Source organism: Astyanax mexicanus, unplaced genomic scaffold, assembly GCF_023375975.1.
Source record: "Astyanax mexicanus isolate ESR-SI-001 unplaced genomic scaffold, AstMex3_surface scaffold_32, whole genome shotgun sequence".
NCBI classification, from domain to species: domain Eukaryota; kingdom Metazoa; phylum Chordata; class Actinopteri; order Characiformes; family Acestrorhamphidae; genus Astyanax; species Astyanax mexicanus.
This window is the reverse complement of record NW_026040042.1, coordinates 1,243,097-1,260,861: the sequence shown is the minus strand read 5'-3', so window position 1 is coordinate 1,260,861 and position 17,765 is coordinate 1,243,097. Positions and strand designations below refer to the sequence as shown.

General features: G+C 36.6%; 2 protein-coding genes across 2 annotated transcripts in view; both read left to right on the top strand.

The window, feature by feature from the left end:
• LOC111190793 (NACHT, LRR and PYD domains-containing protein 9) overlaps positions 1-9,751 on the top strand; it is a 38,516-nt gene extending 28,765 nt beyond the window's left edge. Inside the window, exons 9-10 of the mRNA XM_049472969.1 lie at positions 2,785-2,958; positions 9,577-9,751. Coding sequence (XP_049328926.1) covers positions 2,785-2,958; positions 9,577-9,751 — 349 coding nt within the window. The remainder of the gene's footprint in view (positions 1-2,784; positions 2,959-9,576) is intronic.
• A 6,447-nt stretch (positions 9,752-16,198) lies between these two features.
• LOC111189666 (NLR family CARD domain-containing protein 3-like) overlaps positions 16,199-17,765 on the top strand; it is a 273,888-nt gene continuing 272,321 nt past the window's right edge. The window contains exon 1 of the mRNA XM_049472968.1: positions 16,199-16,323. The gene's annotated coding sequence lies outside the window, so the exon portion shown is untranslated. The remainder of the gene's footprint in view (positions 16,324-17,765) is intronic.

Here is a 17,765-nt window from a genome sequence, read left to right as displayed (position 1 = left end):
GATAGAGTGAACTGGAAACTCTTATTCACCACACTGCACAAACTCGGGTTTGGAGAATCATTTATTAATTGGATACAGATTTTATACACTGCACCTAAGACCACAGTCAACACCAATGGAGTAATATCTCAACCTTTCACACTACACCGGGGGACTAGACAAGGATGCTGTCAGCCCGCCGACTCCACCCTCTCCTGCCCAACAGCGCTTGGCTTCACCGTAGTTTTAATCACCGGCCCCACCCTGAGCACCTGAACTCTATTACCAGCTCTATAAAGGAGCTCCAGTTAAGAGACTCTCTGCGAAGTCTTAGCATTTCATTTGAACTCTAAGCTCTGAGCATTATATTCGTATTGTTTTTCTGGTAGTCTGACCTCTAGCCTTGTTTATTTACTTCGTCTCAGCCTTTTCCTCTGAACACCCTGTTTGCCTGTGATTCGACCCGTGCCTGTCTTTTGGATTGTTTATTTAAATAAACCCAGTCTGCATCTGCATTCAGTCTCTTTACCTGTTTATGGTGACAGATGCTCACTCTCTCCTTATTTAATCTCTATCTTCATAGAACCGCTAGCAGCAGCGATACATCAAAACACAAACATTAAAGGAATCCAAACACCCAACATGCAACATAAAATCAGTCTATATGCAGGTGATATCTTACTATTTCTACAAAAAACAGTTATTTCAATAAAAGAAACAATCCAAACAATCGGTAATTATTCAAAAATATAAGAGTATTCAATCTATTGGTCAAAATCTGCAGTTCTCCCAATAAACATAAATAAACCTGATGTTAAACTGAAAACACTACCCACCCCCATGTGCACTAATTTACATATCTGGGTGTGAGGGTCTCCCCCAGCTGTCAGATTTGTTCAAACTCAATTTAAACTCATTAACTAAATCAATAAGTGATGATCTCCGCCGTTGGACAACACTTCCCCTTTCACTTGCAGGCAGAATTGCTACAATTAAAATGACAGTATTACCAAAAATCAATTATTTATTTTCAATGATTCCCATTCAGCCCCACCCTCCTGGTTTCAAACTCTAAATACCACAATAAGTGAATATTACTGGAAAAATAAACCACCCAGAATCAAACTCACCACATTACAGAACTCAAAATCACATGGCGGCCTAGAGGCACCAAACTCCCACCATTATTTTCACAAGATAACAAACTCTGTACTCACACCAACCAGTCATTCACCCATCTGGAACAACCCAGACTTTATCATCAATAAAAACACTAAACTACCCACCTTGGATCAAAAAAAGGGGATCACACACCTCAAACACATGTATCACAATACCACCTTAATGTCACTACCACAATTAACCCAGAAATACGGCATTGGGAGAACTCAATTTTTACAATACCACCAGTTAAGATCAATCATCTGTTCAAAAATCACTCCAATCACATTAAACCTGCCTACACCAATTTCAGAATTTCTTAGCATTACTACAACAAATAAAATATTATCCAAAATATATAAAATAATATATCAATTGAATCTTACTATTAGCTTACAGTGCAAACAATGGGAAGAAGATTTATCATTAACTCCTAATGCCGATTTCTGGATCCAGGTGTGTAATAATAATCACAACATTATCAAAAACACTAATTTACAACTCATCCAGTATAAAGTTATTCACAGAGTTCACTACACCACACACAAAATGTATAAAATGGGATTCACTATCTCACCAATTTGTACACAATTTAGACACATCAAATTCAAATATTACAGTAAATCACAATAATCCCACACAAGATAAACTGTAGCAAAATCATTCGTTAAAATCCCACATAACTTCATTATTCTGTTTTCTGTGTAGCTATATTTTGGTATATATATGTATGTATCTTTCTTTCCTTTTTTTCTCTTTTCTTTTTCTTTTCTTTTTTTGTTTTTGTTTGTTTGTTTTTTTCTCCCCCTGTACCCCCTTCTGCATCTCACTCCCTCCAACCCTGAACCCCCCAACTGTATTAAATGTATATATGTATATATAAATTAAACAAATAAATGAATAAACATTAAAGTATTAATAGTCCTCTGAAGAGGGGGGGTGGTGGTGGGTCAAAAAAAAAGATAATCAGACATTGCTTTTGAAGTGTGGTTCAACAGAATCATTTAAACCCTAAACTAATAAAACTACCTCTGACCATGTGCACATAAATATAGATCTCTCACTTAACAATACTAAATAATCTTATTCTAATTTCACCCTCATAAAGAGAAATACACTGAGCAGCATGTTCTCTGTGGGAAAGTGTTCTATTCTGAGCTCTTTATCAGAAGTACATGCATGTCTGTTTATCTGAATTTAAGTTCAGTGTTAGTTTAATCTGCAGTGTGTGAGATTCAGCTAAATGAATGATCATGTCTTGCTTTAATAATTGATGAAATAATCACTGAAAATAATCTGTAACCAATTTATTGATAAAGAAATTAGAATTAGTTTGTGTGTGTGGAGGATATGTATATGTATTCATGTGCATATTATTCTTAATAGTAAAGGAAGGGAAACATGTTAAACATTTCTTAAATATGTAAAACATCTTCAGCTTCACTCATTTTAATTCAGTAAATAATAGTGTAATATTTTTACATGAACTGTTCTACACAATATATATATTTACTAGATGTATTTTAATTAAACAAGGATTGTATATCTATTATGGGATAAAGCATAATTATCTCAAATATATACTAATAGGGGTGTGTGTGTTTATATGTCAGTGTTTCTAATGGATTATCATTTCTCTCTCAGGCTGTATGGGTGTAATCTATCAGAGAAAAGCTGTGCAGATCTGACCTCAGTTCTCAGCTCAAACTCCTCAACTCTGAGAGAACTGTACCTGAATGATAATAAACTGCAGGATTCAGGAGTGAAGCTGCTCTCTGCTGGACTGAAGAATCCACACTGTAAACTGGAGAAACTGCAGTAAGATCATTAAAATACAACAAACAGAGCATCTCACCTTCACACACAGACACACACACAAACACATACACACACACACACACACACAGACATACACACACATACACACATACTAACTTTCCTACTCACTCTAACACACACACACACACTAACACACACAGGTATGCACAGACATTTTGGGGGGCAAGTGCTCAGGGGGGGGGGGGGGAAAGGGCACTTTTTAGCACACGTGGAACACTTCATTATAAAAAAGCCTATATGTTTCCGTGCGTGCTGTGCTGAACTGCTGCTGCAGCGCATCTAGTGTGCCTTGCTAGGACGTAGGAGCAGGTTTGATATTGGGGGGGGGGGGAACACATCTATAATGTAATATTGATGTGAATGTAATAATGTAAACAGCTGATTGGCTGTTTCTATTAAGAGGCGGGACTTTCTTCCTGAACCGGCTTCGTGATTGGCCTATGCCTGCGCGACCGCGCGGGGTCACGTGACAGAGGAAGAGAGCGGTGTCGTGTGTGAGCTGATTTCAGGGCATTCTGTTTTCACTCGTTTTTAATCGCTCAGGTTTTCAAAAGATCATTTCAACACGGCTTCAGTAAAATCTTAATAATAATAATAATAATAATAATAATAATAATAATAATAATATTTAAACAAACCAAAAAACGAAGTTTCAAAAGGGCACTTTGGTTAATAAAGGGCAGAGTTGGTGGTGCTTTAGCACCCCCTGATGTCTATGTGTGCACGCCTATGCTAACACACACACCACTACACACACACACACACACACACACCACTACACACACACACACACACACACACCACTACACACACACACACACACACACACACACACCACTACACACACACACACACACACACCACTACACACACACACACACACACACCACTACACACACACACACACACCACTACACACACACACACACACACACACACACACACCACTACACACACACACACACACACACCACTATACACACACACCACTACACACACACACACACACACACACACACACACACCACTACACACACACACACACCACTATACACACACACCACTACACACACACACACACACACACACCACTACACACACACACACACACACACACACCACTATACACACACACCACTACACACACACACACACACACACACACACACACACACACACACACCACTACACACACACACACACACACACACCACTATACACACACACCACTACACACACACACCACTGCACACACACACACACACCACTACACACACACACCACTACACTACACACACACACCACTACACACACACACCACTACACACACACACCACTACACACACACACCACTGCACACACACACACACACCACTACACACACACACCACTACACACACACACACACACCACTACACACACACACCACTACACACACACACACACACACCACTACACACACACACACACACCACTACACACACACACACACACCACTACACACACACACCACTACACACACACACACACACCACTACACACACACACACACACCACTACACACACACACCACTACACACACACACACACACACACACACCACTACACACACACACACACACCACTACACACACACACACACACACACCACTACACACACACACCACTGCACACACACACACACACCACTACACACACACACACACACACACACACACTAACACACACTAACACACACCCCTGCACACACACACAAATACACACACACACTAACACACACACCCCTGCACACACACACACACACTAACACACACACCCCTGCACACACACACACACACACTAACACACACACCCCTGCACACATACTCCACTACACACACACACAGCATGAGTGTCCTCCATCATATCAGAGTGATTTCACTGCAAAAACTATATATATTTATTTGTTTACAGTTATTCAAAATGTCCGCCGAGTCAATTTCCCCCGGCGGAATGGCCACTAGGGGGCGTGTGGAAAGGGGTTAATTCATTGCTGCCAACTGGGGTGGCAGCAGGAGTGGCAAGGCTTCCTTTTAGGGTGGCAGCTGCCCTTTACCACCCCAGTAGATCCACCCCTGCTTTTAACTATTACGCAGCAATCTGAGTAAAAATCATCCATTAAAAAGCAGCTCAATGTTTCTTATTTCCTTATAGTTACACACCTCTCAGTAAAATAAGCTGCGTATACTCACACCATTCTGGGTAGTGATCAGAACCACTACCCACAGTCTGTACCAGTATGTGGAGGTGGTGTGTGTGTGTGTGTGTGTGTGTGTGTGTGTGTTGTGGTGTCGTTATCACATCTCCTTTGATGTTTAAGATATTTTTACACCAAGTGATGAAGTGTTTCTGTTATTTTGTCCTATTCTTCTTGTCTTAAGGTGTGTAACAGTACAGGCCATCATTGTGAACATGCACCAGTACCGTCTTTGTGCTGTGGTTAGATAGAAACCTGTTTTATTGTTTTAGTACATTTTTAAATACTCGTTCACGCTGTGAAGGTGAGTTATCCACTAATTTACTGAAACAGAAATGCTATTTTATTTTGTATTCTGTTTATAAATGATGTAAAGTAAGAGTGTAGGAGCAGGTTTGATATTGGGGGGGGGGGACACATTTGCTAATATGAACCAAAGCCCAGCCTATAGTGTCCTAGAACAACATCTTTTAATCACAAATAATCCCTTTTTGTATTCTGTTTATTATTATTTACATCCAAGTAAAGGTGACTTTACAACCTAAACACATTACATTACTGTTGTTAGAAATAAATATGTGTGAAAAGTCAGGACATGTGGTCTTACTGTGGTGTTACTGTAAACTACAAATGAACAGAAGTCAGGTTAGATCAATGTTTCTTAACCCTGTTCCTGCATATTCTACTGCATATTCCCACTGTTCTCCATATTCTAGAGCTTTCTCTGCTTTAAAGGTACTTTAATAAAGTAAGTGGTGGTATGATGTGTCTAATACACTGCTGGATATACATAATGATTGATTTAGGCTTCATTAGGGGCTAAGGGATTTTAACAGGTAAACTCAATAAAGGATTGTTTATTAGCTGATCAGTTGGATCTGGTGGAAAACACACAATTTTTGGGCAGAGATCAGGGTTAAGAAACTTTAAACTACCAACATAAAGTACTGTACTAAATTCTGGCTATCCTCTACATCCAGCTTCTAGATATCTAGTTATTTAAATGAATTGTTGTTCATTATAGCTTACAGTAAGTCCTCATATCTTAAATTAATAAACACAGTTTTAAAATGAAATAGTGATTAGCTGATCAGGTACATCAGGGCAAGTTGAACATTACATATATAGTTTATTTTTTCTTAAACCTTAACTCCCTATCTATCTAATTCCAAAGTTAAGCTAACTGACTAACACAGCTGCAGTTTATTAAGCACACAGTGGGTTTGATCTGTGTGTTTTGATTCAGAGACGTGTCTTTTTAACCAGCTATCAGAAACAGTGTCAGCACAGTTTACATGGTTAGCTCCTTTACCTTTCTTTTAGAAAAATCTCCGTATATCCAGACCTGTTTTAACATCAGCTGATTCTGTACCCTGCTTCTAAATCTCACAGTGAGGGGGAGGGGCTTCCCTCCCACCAGCACACTGACTCGCCTCTGCACCGAAAAACCAGCAAGCTGATTGGCTGTTTCTACTGAGAGGCGGAACTTAATTCATTACTCGGCTCCGTGATTGGCGTTAAGAGATTTCCCATTCACACAGCGGTCACTGACTCCTCATTAATAGCACAGCTGAGCTGAGTGAAACGATATCATGTTTGGGGGGACAAATCCACCTGTTTCTAATATTGGGTGAGACATGTCCCACCCATCCCCCCGGTTCCTACACCAATGATGTAAAGGGTGGGTTTGTGCTGCTGTGTGTTCACGTGTGTGGAGTAAACAGGAACAGATATTATTTATATTCTGGAGGTTACAGCACTGTGTATTCCTCACACTATGGTATAATAATCCCACCTGGAGCAAAAAAAATTTTCAGATATATATTTGCCCTAGTGCTGGACGATATGGCCAAAATGTATATTCCGATATATTCCTTAATTTTGGTTGATACAATATAATTTCGATATCGATATAAATACTTTGAAGGCCTCAGAAAAACTGCTAGGAATAAATGGAATGCAACGGAAATCTGTACCTGCTACTGTCTGAAAATTTAATGTAAGTTTTTGAAGCCTCCTCTCACAAAACTATAGAATACTATATAACAATTAATATAATAAAACATTTCTAAATAAATCAGTCAATGCTCAATTTTATCTGCATATAGCAAAATAAAAACATGACATCCCTGTCAAACACAAACCTATAACCTACATACATATTACCAATATAAATAACTTTAAATTATAACAGAGGCGTCTTATTCTTTTGTAAACAAATTTAACAGATCAAAATAAAAATGCTTCAACCAGGATAAAGAATGCAAAAAAGCCTTCATACACATAAAAGGAACATGATAATCGTAAAATAATCAAACCTACAAAATAATCATAAACTACAAAATCGCTTCAGTCAGAATAAGGAAAATATTGTATGTACCGGAACCGCTCAGTTAGAGTCATGTTAGACATTTTAGATGCAGAGTGGACGAAGCGGATCCGAGCATAGCCTAGTGTAGCCGAGCCTATCTGTCTACGTGCCTTTGTGATTTCGTCATCACGCACTGACGTAGCCCGGCTACGGAGGCTGATTGTGTTCATCTCTCCAGTGAAACGCCTGTCCGTGACAGATTCTGTAAATAATACATATCGATATGACACAAATGATATCATCGTTATTGAAACATTTCTTATTGTGATAAATACCGAATATCTAATTATTGTCCAGGCCTAATTTGCCCACTCTCAAAAAGACTGTGTGTGTGTGTGTTTGTGTGTTATTGTTACTGAGTGTAAGAGTAAGTTTTAAATGTGAAGATCTGGCCTCAGCTCTCAGCTCCAACTCTATGAAGTTAAATTGGGGTCTTTTTTTCACGAAAAAAATATATATAATATCACATTCTGGTATAAGAAAATGTCTTTCTATGTTTTTTTTTTTTTTTGCTATTATTCTATTTTTTGTACTTGTGTGTATCTGAATATAAGTCTAATCCCCCCAGGGAGAGCAATACATTATTTTTTATGTTATGTTCTGCAGTTACACTATTATCTTAATTTATCTACATTATATTGAAGTCTAAAATAAACTTGGAGGTCATTCTGGGTTTTTCCTTTTTATTCAGAGCATTTGCACAGTGTTGTTTTAATGGGGCTTTTTACTGTTATAATCCGCCATCTACAGGTGGCCGCATGTAACTGCAGCAAGCATGCTGATGAAAAAGAAGCCAAATTTAGCCTCTTGCTCAATTTAAAAACTGACAACAACAATATTATATAATTTAATAATTATGTGTATGTAAAATTCATTATTAGCATTAACTTATGAACTGTAAATAGCTGTTGTTCAGCCTGGTTAGCTCGGTCAGGACGGCCGGATAAACTGGCCGGCCTCCAGCATTACGTATAGCTACAGAGGCTCCAGCTGATAACGTTAATCCTCCATAACCCACCTTTCCATTTTGGCCACACCCCTCTCCTCTCCCCACATCAAAAAGGGGTCAAAATAAACTCGCAAAAATGGAGGAACGCAAAGGAGGGAAAGTATTACAAAAAAAAAAAAGAATCACAAAATGCAAAGAAAAAGTATTGTTGCAAAAGATTTATCAAAAAAATGAAAAAAAAAGTGAAGTGAAAAAAGGTAATTTATGTTCTCTTCTTTGTTTGCAATATTATATTATTTTTGCAATGTGTGGACATTTTTTTCGTGATTGTTTTATTTTCTTGTCAGCATTAAATACCATATGACTGCATAAATCTCCTCAACTCTGAGAGAACTGAACCTGAGTAATAATGAACTGCAGGATTCAGGAGTGAAGCTGTAGTAGTTTCTGTAACACTATAGGAGAGAAATTTCTTCCACACAAAGTAACAGAGTGATTTATTTATTCATCTTCAACTCAGAGATTTTACAGATCCTGTGAGTCTCAGGGTTCACCTGCATATTGATAGTGCCTCCCTGACAGCCACAAATCATGTACAGTAACCCACAAATCAGTATATTGAGCCGCTCATGATCATTTTTAGCAACAGATCGAGAGAGTGATGAACATTCAGGTCTGTTCTTGAGCTCAGTAGAACTATCAGTGTTCTCTGTGGGTAGAATTTACACTGCTCTCTTTGGCAGTGTTTAATGTAGTTCTATAGGTCAATAGCAGAGGGTTGGAATGCAGGGTATATAAAATCCAATACTAATGCCTGTCTTACCCTGTGTTTGTCTATATGATGTTAATGACTGCAAGACATGTTAATATACGTTTACAGGTCTGATTCTTTCACAGGTATAGTTAAGCTTATTTATACTGGCTCCTACAACATTGTTAGGAGCTAGTGGGGGTTGGGTGTATGGGGGGGTCTTTACACATTTAGTGTGTGAATATAACTGTACACTCATCTGTTGCACTTTTCACTCCTTCTCTCTGCAGGCTGAATAACTGCAGTATTACAGAAGAAGGCTGTGCTGCTTTAGCTTCAGCTCTGAAATCAAACCCCTCACACCTGAGAGAGCTGGATCTGAGCCTCAATAATCCAGGACAGTCAGGAAAGAAGCTGCTCTCTGATCTACAGAAGGATCCTCACTTTAAACTGGAGACACTATAGTGAGTTACTGAATTACTGTCTCTGAAACACACACACACACACAGACACACACACACACACACATACACAATTGTTGTTCACCTACAGTGTTTTAGAGTTGGGTTAAGGTTAACTTGTTAAGGTAATATTGTATACAGTGGACTGGTAGAATTCTACCCAAAATGCATTAATCAATGGTGATTTTGATTTGATGAAATAAAAACAGTATGTTTGGTTTATTACTGAGTTCATGGTTGGGCAGTGTTGCTAAGCTACCATTGTTTGTAGCTGAGAGTCAGGTGCTGTTTTTTAAAGGGAGGAGGTGTTTGATTGACCTGCAGAACAAACCAGATCAGAGCGTTATTTTAGTGACGTTTAGGGTGAAAACAGACCTGTGTGAAACAGAGTGTGTTACTGTGGTTCACAGTCACTGGAAATATTGTATCAACTTCAATCAAACCTGTTTAACTTTTAAACACAGGATGAACTTCACAGCCTTTTCTCAGTGCAGTGAGAATATATTACTCTCTAAGACTCATTATTGTGACTCTGTGTAGAGAAGCAGCACAATATTAAACATTTAGCTTAATTAACAAACCATAAAATTTTAATATAGTTTTATCAGACACTTAATTTACCATTTAGGAAAGAGGGTTAATATCCTCAGTATATAATTTATAATTAAACATATAATACATTATTAATTTAGTAGTTTTGACTAAAAATAACCCAAAGTCTTCATCTCTACAGTGTAGAGTGTGACGTGTTTGGTATGTGAGTGTGTGGTTTTATAATTAAGCTGTAGTTTGTTTGATGAAGCTGTTCTGAATCACCTTGTGTGTGGAACTGTGCTCAGTGAGTTTCAGTCAGACAGAGAATGAGAGTTTTAGATTTAGAGGATTTTATACAATTTCTGTTGCTTGTGGATTTTTTCACAATCTAATAAGGTGAGTGCTGACTGTAAGTGTGTGTTCATGTCTGATCAATCTGTTCTGTTTTCTGCTTTCCAGCATCTGAAAACCTGACCTGCTCTTATAGGACAATCTGGGCTCTTCATCAGCTCTTCATTCAGCACTTCATTCAGAGTTTAGAAGCTTCCAAAATGTTCATATGAGCTGAAGAGAGATCCGGCTGTTCAGCAGCTGGAATAGCTGAACTAAACAGTAACAGATCATTATCAGAACAGCTCTAATCTTCTTATCAGAGTGGAAATAGAACCTTGTTGATTTCTATATTGTGGAGTTTAGTAGGAAAGTGGGAGCCTTGTCTGTCAAAAACTGAAATTTTCACAGATGATATTTTGGTTCCAGAAGATTCTTAATTTCTACTGAAAGTCAGTGAGAGGTAGAGCAGCATTTTCAGACTCTTGGGTAAATCCCCTGAGCTCTAAATCATTGGCTGTGCTAAAATGTGGTGTGGAATCTGGTTTAGAGAGATCTGAATCTACACATACAGTATAGTACACTTTTATATTCTGTATAGCAGACAGAGCAGTGAGGGTTAACCAGTTGACAGTGATCAGTTCAGCACTGTCTTAACTGTTTAAATCAATTAGACATTTGTTGAAATCTTCAGAATCTGTATAAACTCTGTCCAAACTCATTCTTTTAACTTTTACAGAGCCTTAAAATGTGTTTTATTTATTTTTAAGTATTTCTAACCAGAAACAGGAGCTGGAAATTAGCTTCAGCTAGAATTCCTATTTACATTACATAACTTGTATTTTGTGTATCAGTGTTTATCTGCATTGTTCCTATAAAATATGTGAATAAATACATATTTAAATAAATATATTGACTTCATATAGTTTAATCAAACCCAACAATGTCTGTCTTCATTTTCTGAGTCAGAGTTTATTCTGTTGTGTTTAATTATGAAACTTATTAAAGGTTTTATTGAGGTGTGAAGACTGGTATCTGTTTCTCCTCCACAGTATGAACTGTCTGTAAGGTGTAGTAGGGCTGGTAAGGGACTGTATGAAAAATAGTCCATTGGCTCCATCTGGTGGGTTTAGATGTTACTGCCAGTGTGAAGTGAATTATGGGGTATCGGATTTATTTATCTATGTATTTTTGTATGATTTGTCAGCTAAAATCCCAAACATAACAACTGGTAAAACATTTTACTGACATTTTTTCAGTTTTTTTTTCTGAAATTAATTAAATTAATTATGTTCTCAGCAGTGATTAAATAATGATAAACTAATACCATGCTATATGTTTTTGCAGTAATAAACCTGATATTTTTTTTTATTAAATGATGTTATTGTTATGTTGTTGCAAAGCTGCTTATAATTGGGTGCTATATAGTTGAAAGTTTGTCACTTTAGTATTTCAGCTCGTTGCCTTGGTGATGGTCAGTCTGTGGTTAACAGGGTGTAAGTAGGTGGTTGCTGTGATTGTCGTTGTACCCCATGTTGTTGGTTTGAGTGTTATTAGTGTATTTGCATCACTGTGGTATAAGATGATACACAGACCTCGGCTTTAATTCAATGAGGGAAAATCCTTTGGTAGGAAAAAACACACAACTATAATGATTTATATTCTTAGTATTATTGTAGCTGTATATAATAGACAGTGTGTGCAGGATAATTATATTATTCAACTGTAAACCTTATGAAATATAACTACAGTGTATAGAATAGCCTCAAACACAATATATAGAAAGGAGGGGTGTTGTCAAACTGTGTGATTTCTTACTGAGCTGCAACCAGAAAGATTTAGTTTCATTCTGAACCTTTAGGCTCTTTTTATAGAGGTTTAAATGAGGGCTGGGCCAGATCATATCATATATGCAATTATATTGGCAAAAGATTTTATATGATAAAAAAACGCTCCATATGATATTCTAACACTCTGTCTATATTGTATTAATATAATTTTACTATATATAATTTTCAGTGCAGTTTATATGAATGAATGAATACTAAACATGCAGCACTTGAGTTCTGTGGTACATTTGTTACATTATTTTTGTTACATTATTATAATATTTATATGAAATTAGGGTTTATTTGTTTCTACTAATTAAATGAAACTCATTTAAACTGAATAAAACTTTAATATTTATTTTTATTGTTTCAGTTGTATGTTCTTGTAATATATATATATATATATATATATATATATATATATATATATATATATATATATATATATATATATATATATTATATTATATTTTGATTGCAAAAATACCCTAAAATAATGATCATTTATATATAATAAAGAATAAAATCCATAATTAAAATGCTGTATTCAGTTTATTCCCATGATGTTTAAAATGTATGATCTTCACAAGACAGGTGATCACTCAGATTAAAATCTTACCAACAAAGATGTGTTATCTTGTCTCTAGGTGTGGGCGTGTCCTCGTCCCTTCCAGTTGTAGAGAGACAGCAGAGGACTTTTACTGACTGACAGCGGCTCAGTGGTGAAGAACTCCATGTTGGTATCAGTAATGTTGGGGTTTGGATCTTAAGAGCAGCACAGAGTATTTATCTTCATCCCCATCAGCAAAATCTGCTGCTAATTCTATATCCCACTAAGTACTATATACTCTCTACCTCAGTAACTGCTGTGATCATGTAGGATCTATATGATACAGTATGTGTGGCCCCTGGTTACCTTATTTCATCACTTTAGCAGCACACTCAATTTAACTTTAATAAACAACACAGAAACCAAATGAGGCTGATGCTTAAAAACACATTTATTGATTGATTTTAAAGAGTCAAAGTGTCAAAGATGCTAAAACAGGAAAAATAACATTCAATATGGAAATAATAACGACTACAAGAGACCTAGAGCAGCAGAGCATTAACACATGGTTAGCACTTTTTTTTCAAGGACACTCATTCTGTAGCAAATACCCATAAAATAAATCACATAAAATCACTCGTAATAAAACTTCACATATATATTAAAATATGTACATGTAACAATGCTGATACCAATAGTTTAAGTACTTTCATAATTTGTGATAATTAAGAGTGTAATTAATTTGACCTTTTAGGCCAGGTTTCAACTCATTTAACAAATAAACACAAAAACAAAAAATTATAAATAAAAATAAATAAAATAATACATTTGTAAAGGACCAAATAAAGAAATTGACAATTGATATACTATTACCATTTTAAGGGGGTTGAGAACCTTAATACAAAAGGACAAACTGTCCTTTTGTATTAAGTTTATAAAAAGTCCTAATGTTCACAACCAGATAAAATATATATATTGGGTGATTCTAGTGCAACCCTGGGTTAAAAGCCGCTACAGATCACTAAAATCACTTTTTATTTGGTTTAAACTTTATAAATGATTTTAAATACAGAGAGAACTAATTAATAAGAGTAGGGAATAAAAACAGTAACTATTATCACTGGCTGTACCGGTCACTCCTAGAATATAGATATAATAATTAGACCCTCCAACTTGTTTATGTAGCAAATAGAACCTGAACCCCATTCAGATGATACATAACAATTAATAGAGAACGGTGAAGAACAGAACTCAACCTCACTTCACAGCACCTTCAGGTATCGATGTACGCTCTATATAAACGCATAAAACACACTTAGATACATGTTCACCTCCTGCCCCTTACTTTAGTGTTCCCAGTCAAATTTGACCGGTTAGTTTTAACTGCTCTTAAATTAGCCCAGAAACCATTTTTCACCACAGAATTTTAATACAACATTTTTTAGCTGTGAACAATGTCTCAAAGCAGTGTTTAACCTGAATTTATAGAATTATACATAACTGCAGTGAAAGTACAAATAGGCACTGAAAATGTATTAAAAAACAACATGTTATAAATAATAAATTGAAAACCTGTACATGAGTGGCATGTGACACGCAGGTCAAAATGTGCCTTGCAAACATGGGCATCATATTTGCAGGAACTCAGGCTTGTTTTTGTTGTCTCTATGGGCACAGAGCTCACATGGGTTTTCCCATGTTTACCTGCATATCCCAGGCATAGCTGCTCCTGGCATCAGAAAGATCCCAGATCTTTATTCCATATTTACCTGTTTTCCTTTTTTGTAGCCTCATTGATTGAGAGATATACTCCTGCTAAAATTGACAGACCTATGTAGGCTTGGAGGTCCACCAGGTCGATTTCTCTCCAGGTGTCCCCAAACACTCGCTTCCCCTCCAGGTTTGCCATCTCCAGTATAATTCCCTCAATGAACTCTGGTGAAAAGAGTTGGAAGCTGGACTTGATGTCATCCACATAAGATGTTGCATACAGTGTTGGCCCTGGAGTCATCTTCATGATGTTTTCCACTCTTGCTCTACTTCCTCTTTTATGGGGGGATGAAGACAAGAGCAAGTGTCCACTCTTTGACCAAAATGTCTCCTCAGATGCCTGTTCTCCTTCTCCATCTGTTGACTGGTCAGTCTTCTCAAAGTCCAGATCAAATTCTGTGTTGTCTTCCAACTCTGAGACATCCTCTTCTATTTCTGATTCAATTTCAGTGCCCTCTTCATCATGTTCAAAAACCTGGACCAGAACCTCTTCCACAGATAACCGCTTGGTCAGTCGCCTACTGGTTGTGCTCAGAGTAAAAGGAGTGCAAGGCAAACATCAAGATATATATATATATATATATATATATATATATATATATATATATATATATATATATATATAACAGTCTAACAGTTCACACCTAATCAATGTATAATTTTCACACAGACCTCATATATATATATATATATATATATATATATATATATATATATATATATATATATATATATATATGAGGTCTGTGTGAAAATTATACATTGATTAGGTGTGGTTTACGGGGGGATAGGCACAAAAGTGTGGAAAAGAGATGGGTTTACATAACAGACACGTGTCTAGGCTGGGGGAAAATATCAGGAAGTTGGTTCACGTGGGAGGTTTGGGACAGGAAAAAGCACAGGAAAGAGATGTGTACCTGCCAAAGACATTGTTCAATCTGAAATGTGTGTGTGTGTGCTTGGGTGAGTGAGTGAGTGAGGGGCAATTTTTGGACTACTTTTAAAACATTACAGCGGCCGCAGAAAAAAAAAAAAGATGTGTGTGTTGCCTTGGATGTTACGTCAACACGACAGGCAAATGTGTAGAAATTCAGACTAAAATTAATTCCTTGATTAGAACAAAAAGAACCAGCAGAACACAAAGACATAAAGGAAAACAGTGTGAAAATTTGAGCGGAAGAGAGAGAGAGAAAGAAATCACAAGGCAATGAAAAATATGTTAGAAGAGAGTTCAGGAGGGGCAAGAACAAAAAAGAGTAAGTAAAAGTCAGTTCTTTTTTATATAATAATGTTACTATTAAATGTTCTTGATTGGGATATAAAACTGTTATAAAATAACTAATGAAACACTGTTGTTACAATATTATTAATGACTTTATGATAAAAAGCAATCCTGATAAAAAATATCTCAGAACCGTTATCCTGCTCTGTAGCTCCGCCCACCCTGTGCGTTTTGGATGGATAGAGGGAGAATGGAGATAGAGATGTGACGCAGTGAAGGAGAAAGGGAAAGTAAGTTCAGTCTCCTCCATTAGAAACAGGACAGAAGTCTGGATTCACTCGGTAAGTTCAGAACTAATGTCTGTTTTCTAACAGTTCAGTAATGCTGTAAACTGAAGAGAAATGCGCAGATATAGATTGATATCTATTGATCACACTCACAGTGTAGTTTATGTATATTTAAAACGCATTACTGATTAATGTGGGCTTTGATTTGTTGTGTAGTAAAAAAAACGGAGCTTGGTAAAGTTTCGGCCGTAATCTCGCTATTTCACATGAATCCGCCCCTGTTTTTTTTGTTTGGTAAAGTTAGTTTGATACTCGACATTCAGCGGATGTTCGCGTTTCGGCCGTTCTCGTGCTCAAATACAACCTCCTAAACTCTCCCAAATAACATTCTTTAAACGACAAATAACATTCTTTAAACGACAGAAAGAATAACAGTCTTTAAACGACTACAAGTGTTAGATTTTCTCTAAACACCCAACTTTTCCGTTTCTCCGAGGATATTTACTGAAAACAGCTGGAATCACTGCAGCGGCGCTGAAGTTCCTAAGGGACCGTCTGTAAAGTACTGACCCTCATTTAAAACGAAAACATTCACAGCGCATTTTATGTAAATTTTGCAGTAAATTGCTACTGTAACACGGAAATATAAAAAATAAAAACTGAAATCACTTGTAGTCTTTAGAGACACGCTTAATGACCATATTTCAACATATTTTTTGGTTTAGAACGGCCCCTCATAATTAGCGGTGCACAACCGACTTGCAATTCATGTATGTGGGGTTACAGAGAAGCATAATGTATCATCAACATATTAAATATAAGAAGTTTAGTGTAGTGCTGGGTGGTATACCTTTGTGCAATTTTGAACCATAGAAACATGCTGGGTGTTCAAATACTGTCAGTCTAACTCGCTGTTCCCAGCTGTGTTATGATTTTAAAACTGTAATGGTTCTACTGGCTTAACTTATTCATTAATATATTTAGTTTTGTAAAGGAAACCTTGTTAAAGTTGCTGGTGTATCTTTTTTAAGGTCTGTTTACATTCTTCATTCTACATTCTTTAGCTGTTTTTCTTTTGTGGGGCAAAGTAAACATAATACTTATCAGAGCCTTAATTTAAAGCCTTAGTGTTTTATATTATATATATACTCCAAACAGTAGAGTAAGTCACAGCCTATATAAAAGCCCAGTCATGCAAAAATATATAAATAAACAATAATACAAAAAATATCGTGATATACTGTAAACCCCCCAGAATCTTGAAAAATACGTGATATGTATGTTTGGTCATACCGCTCAGCACTACTTTAGTGTCTATTATTAACTCCACCATTTTTGTCTGCTCTGTGCAGTTCAATTGATGTTTTATCCTTTTTATTGAAATAATCTCTGAAATTTCTCTGATATACCAGCTCAATTCTAATTCTTCAGGTTAAAGGTGCTTCCTCTTTTAAACAGCTATAACATGTATTTGTATCAGGTTACAAACAGGGCTG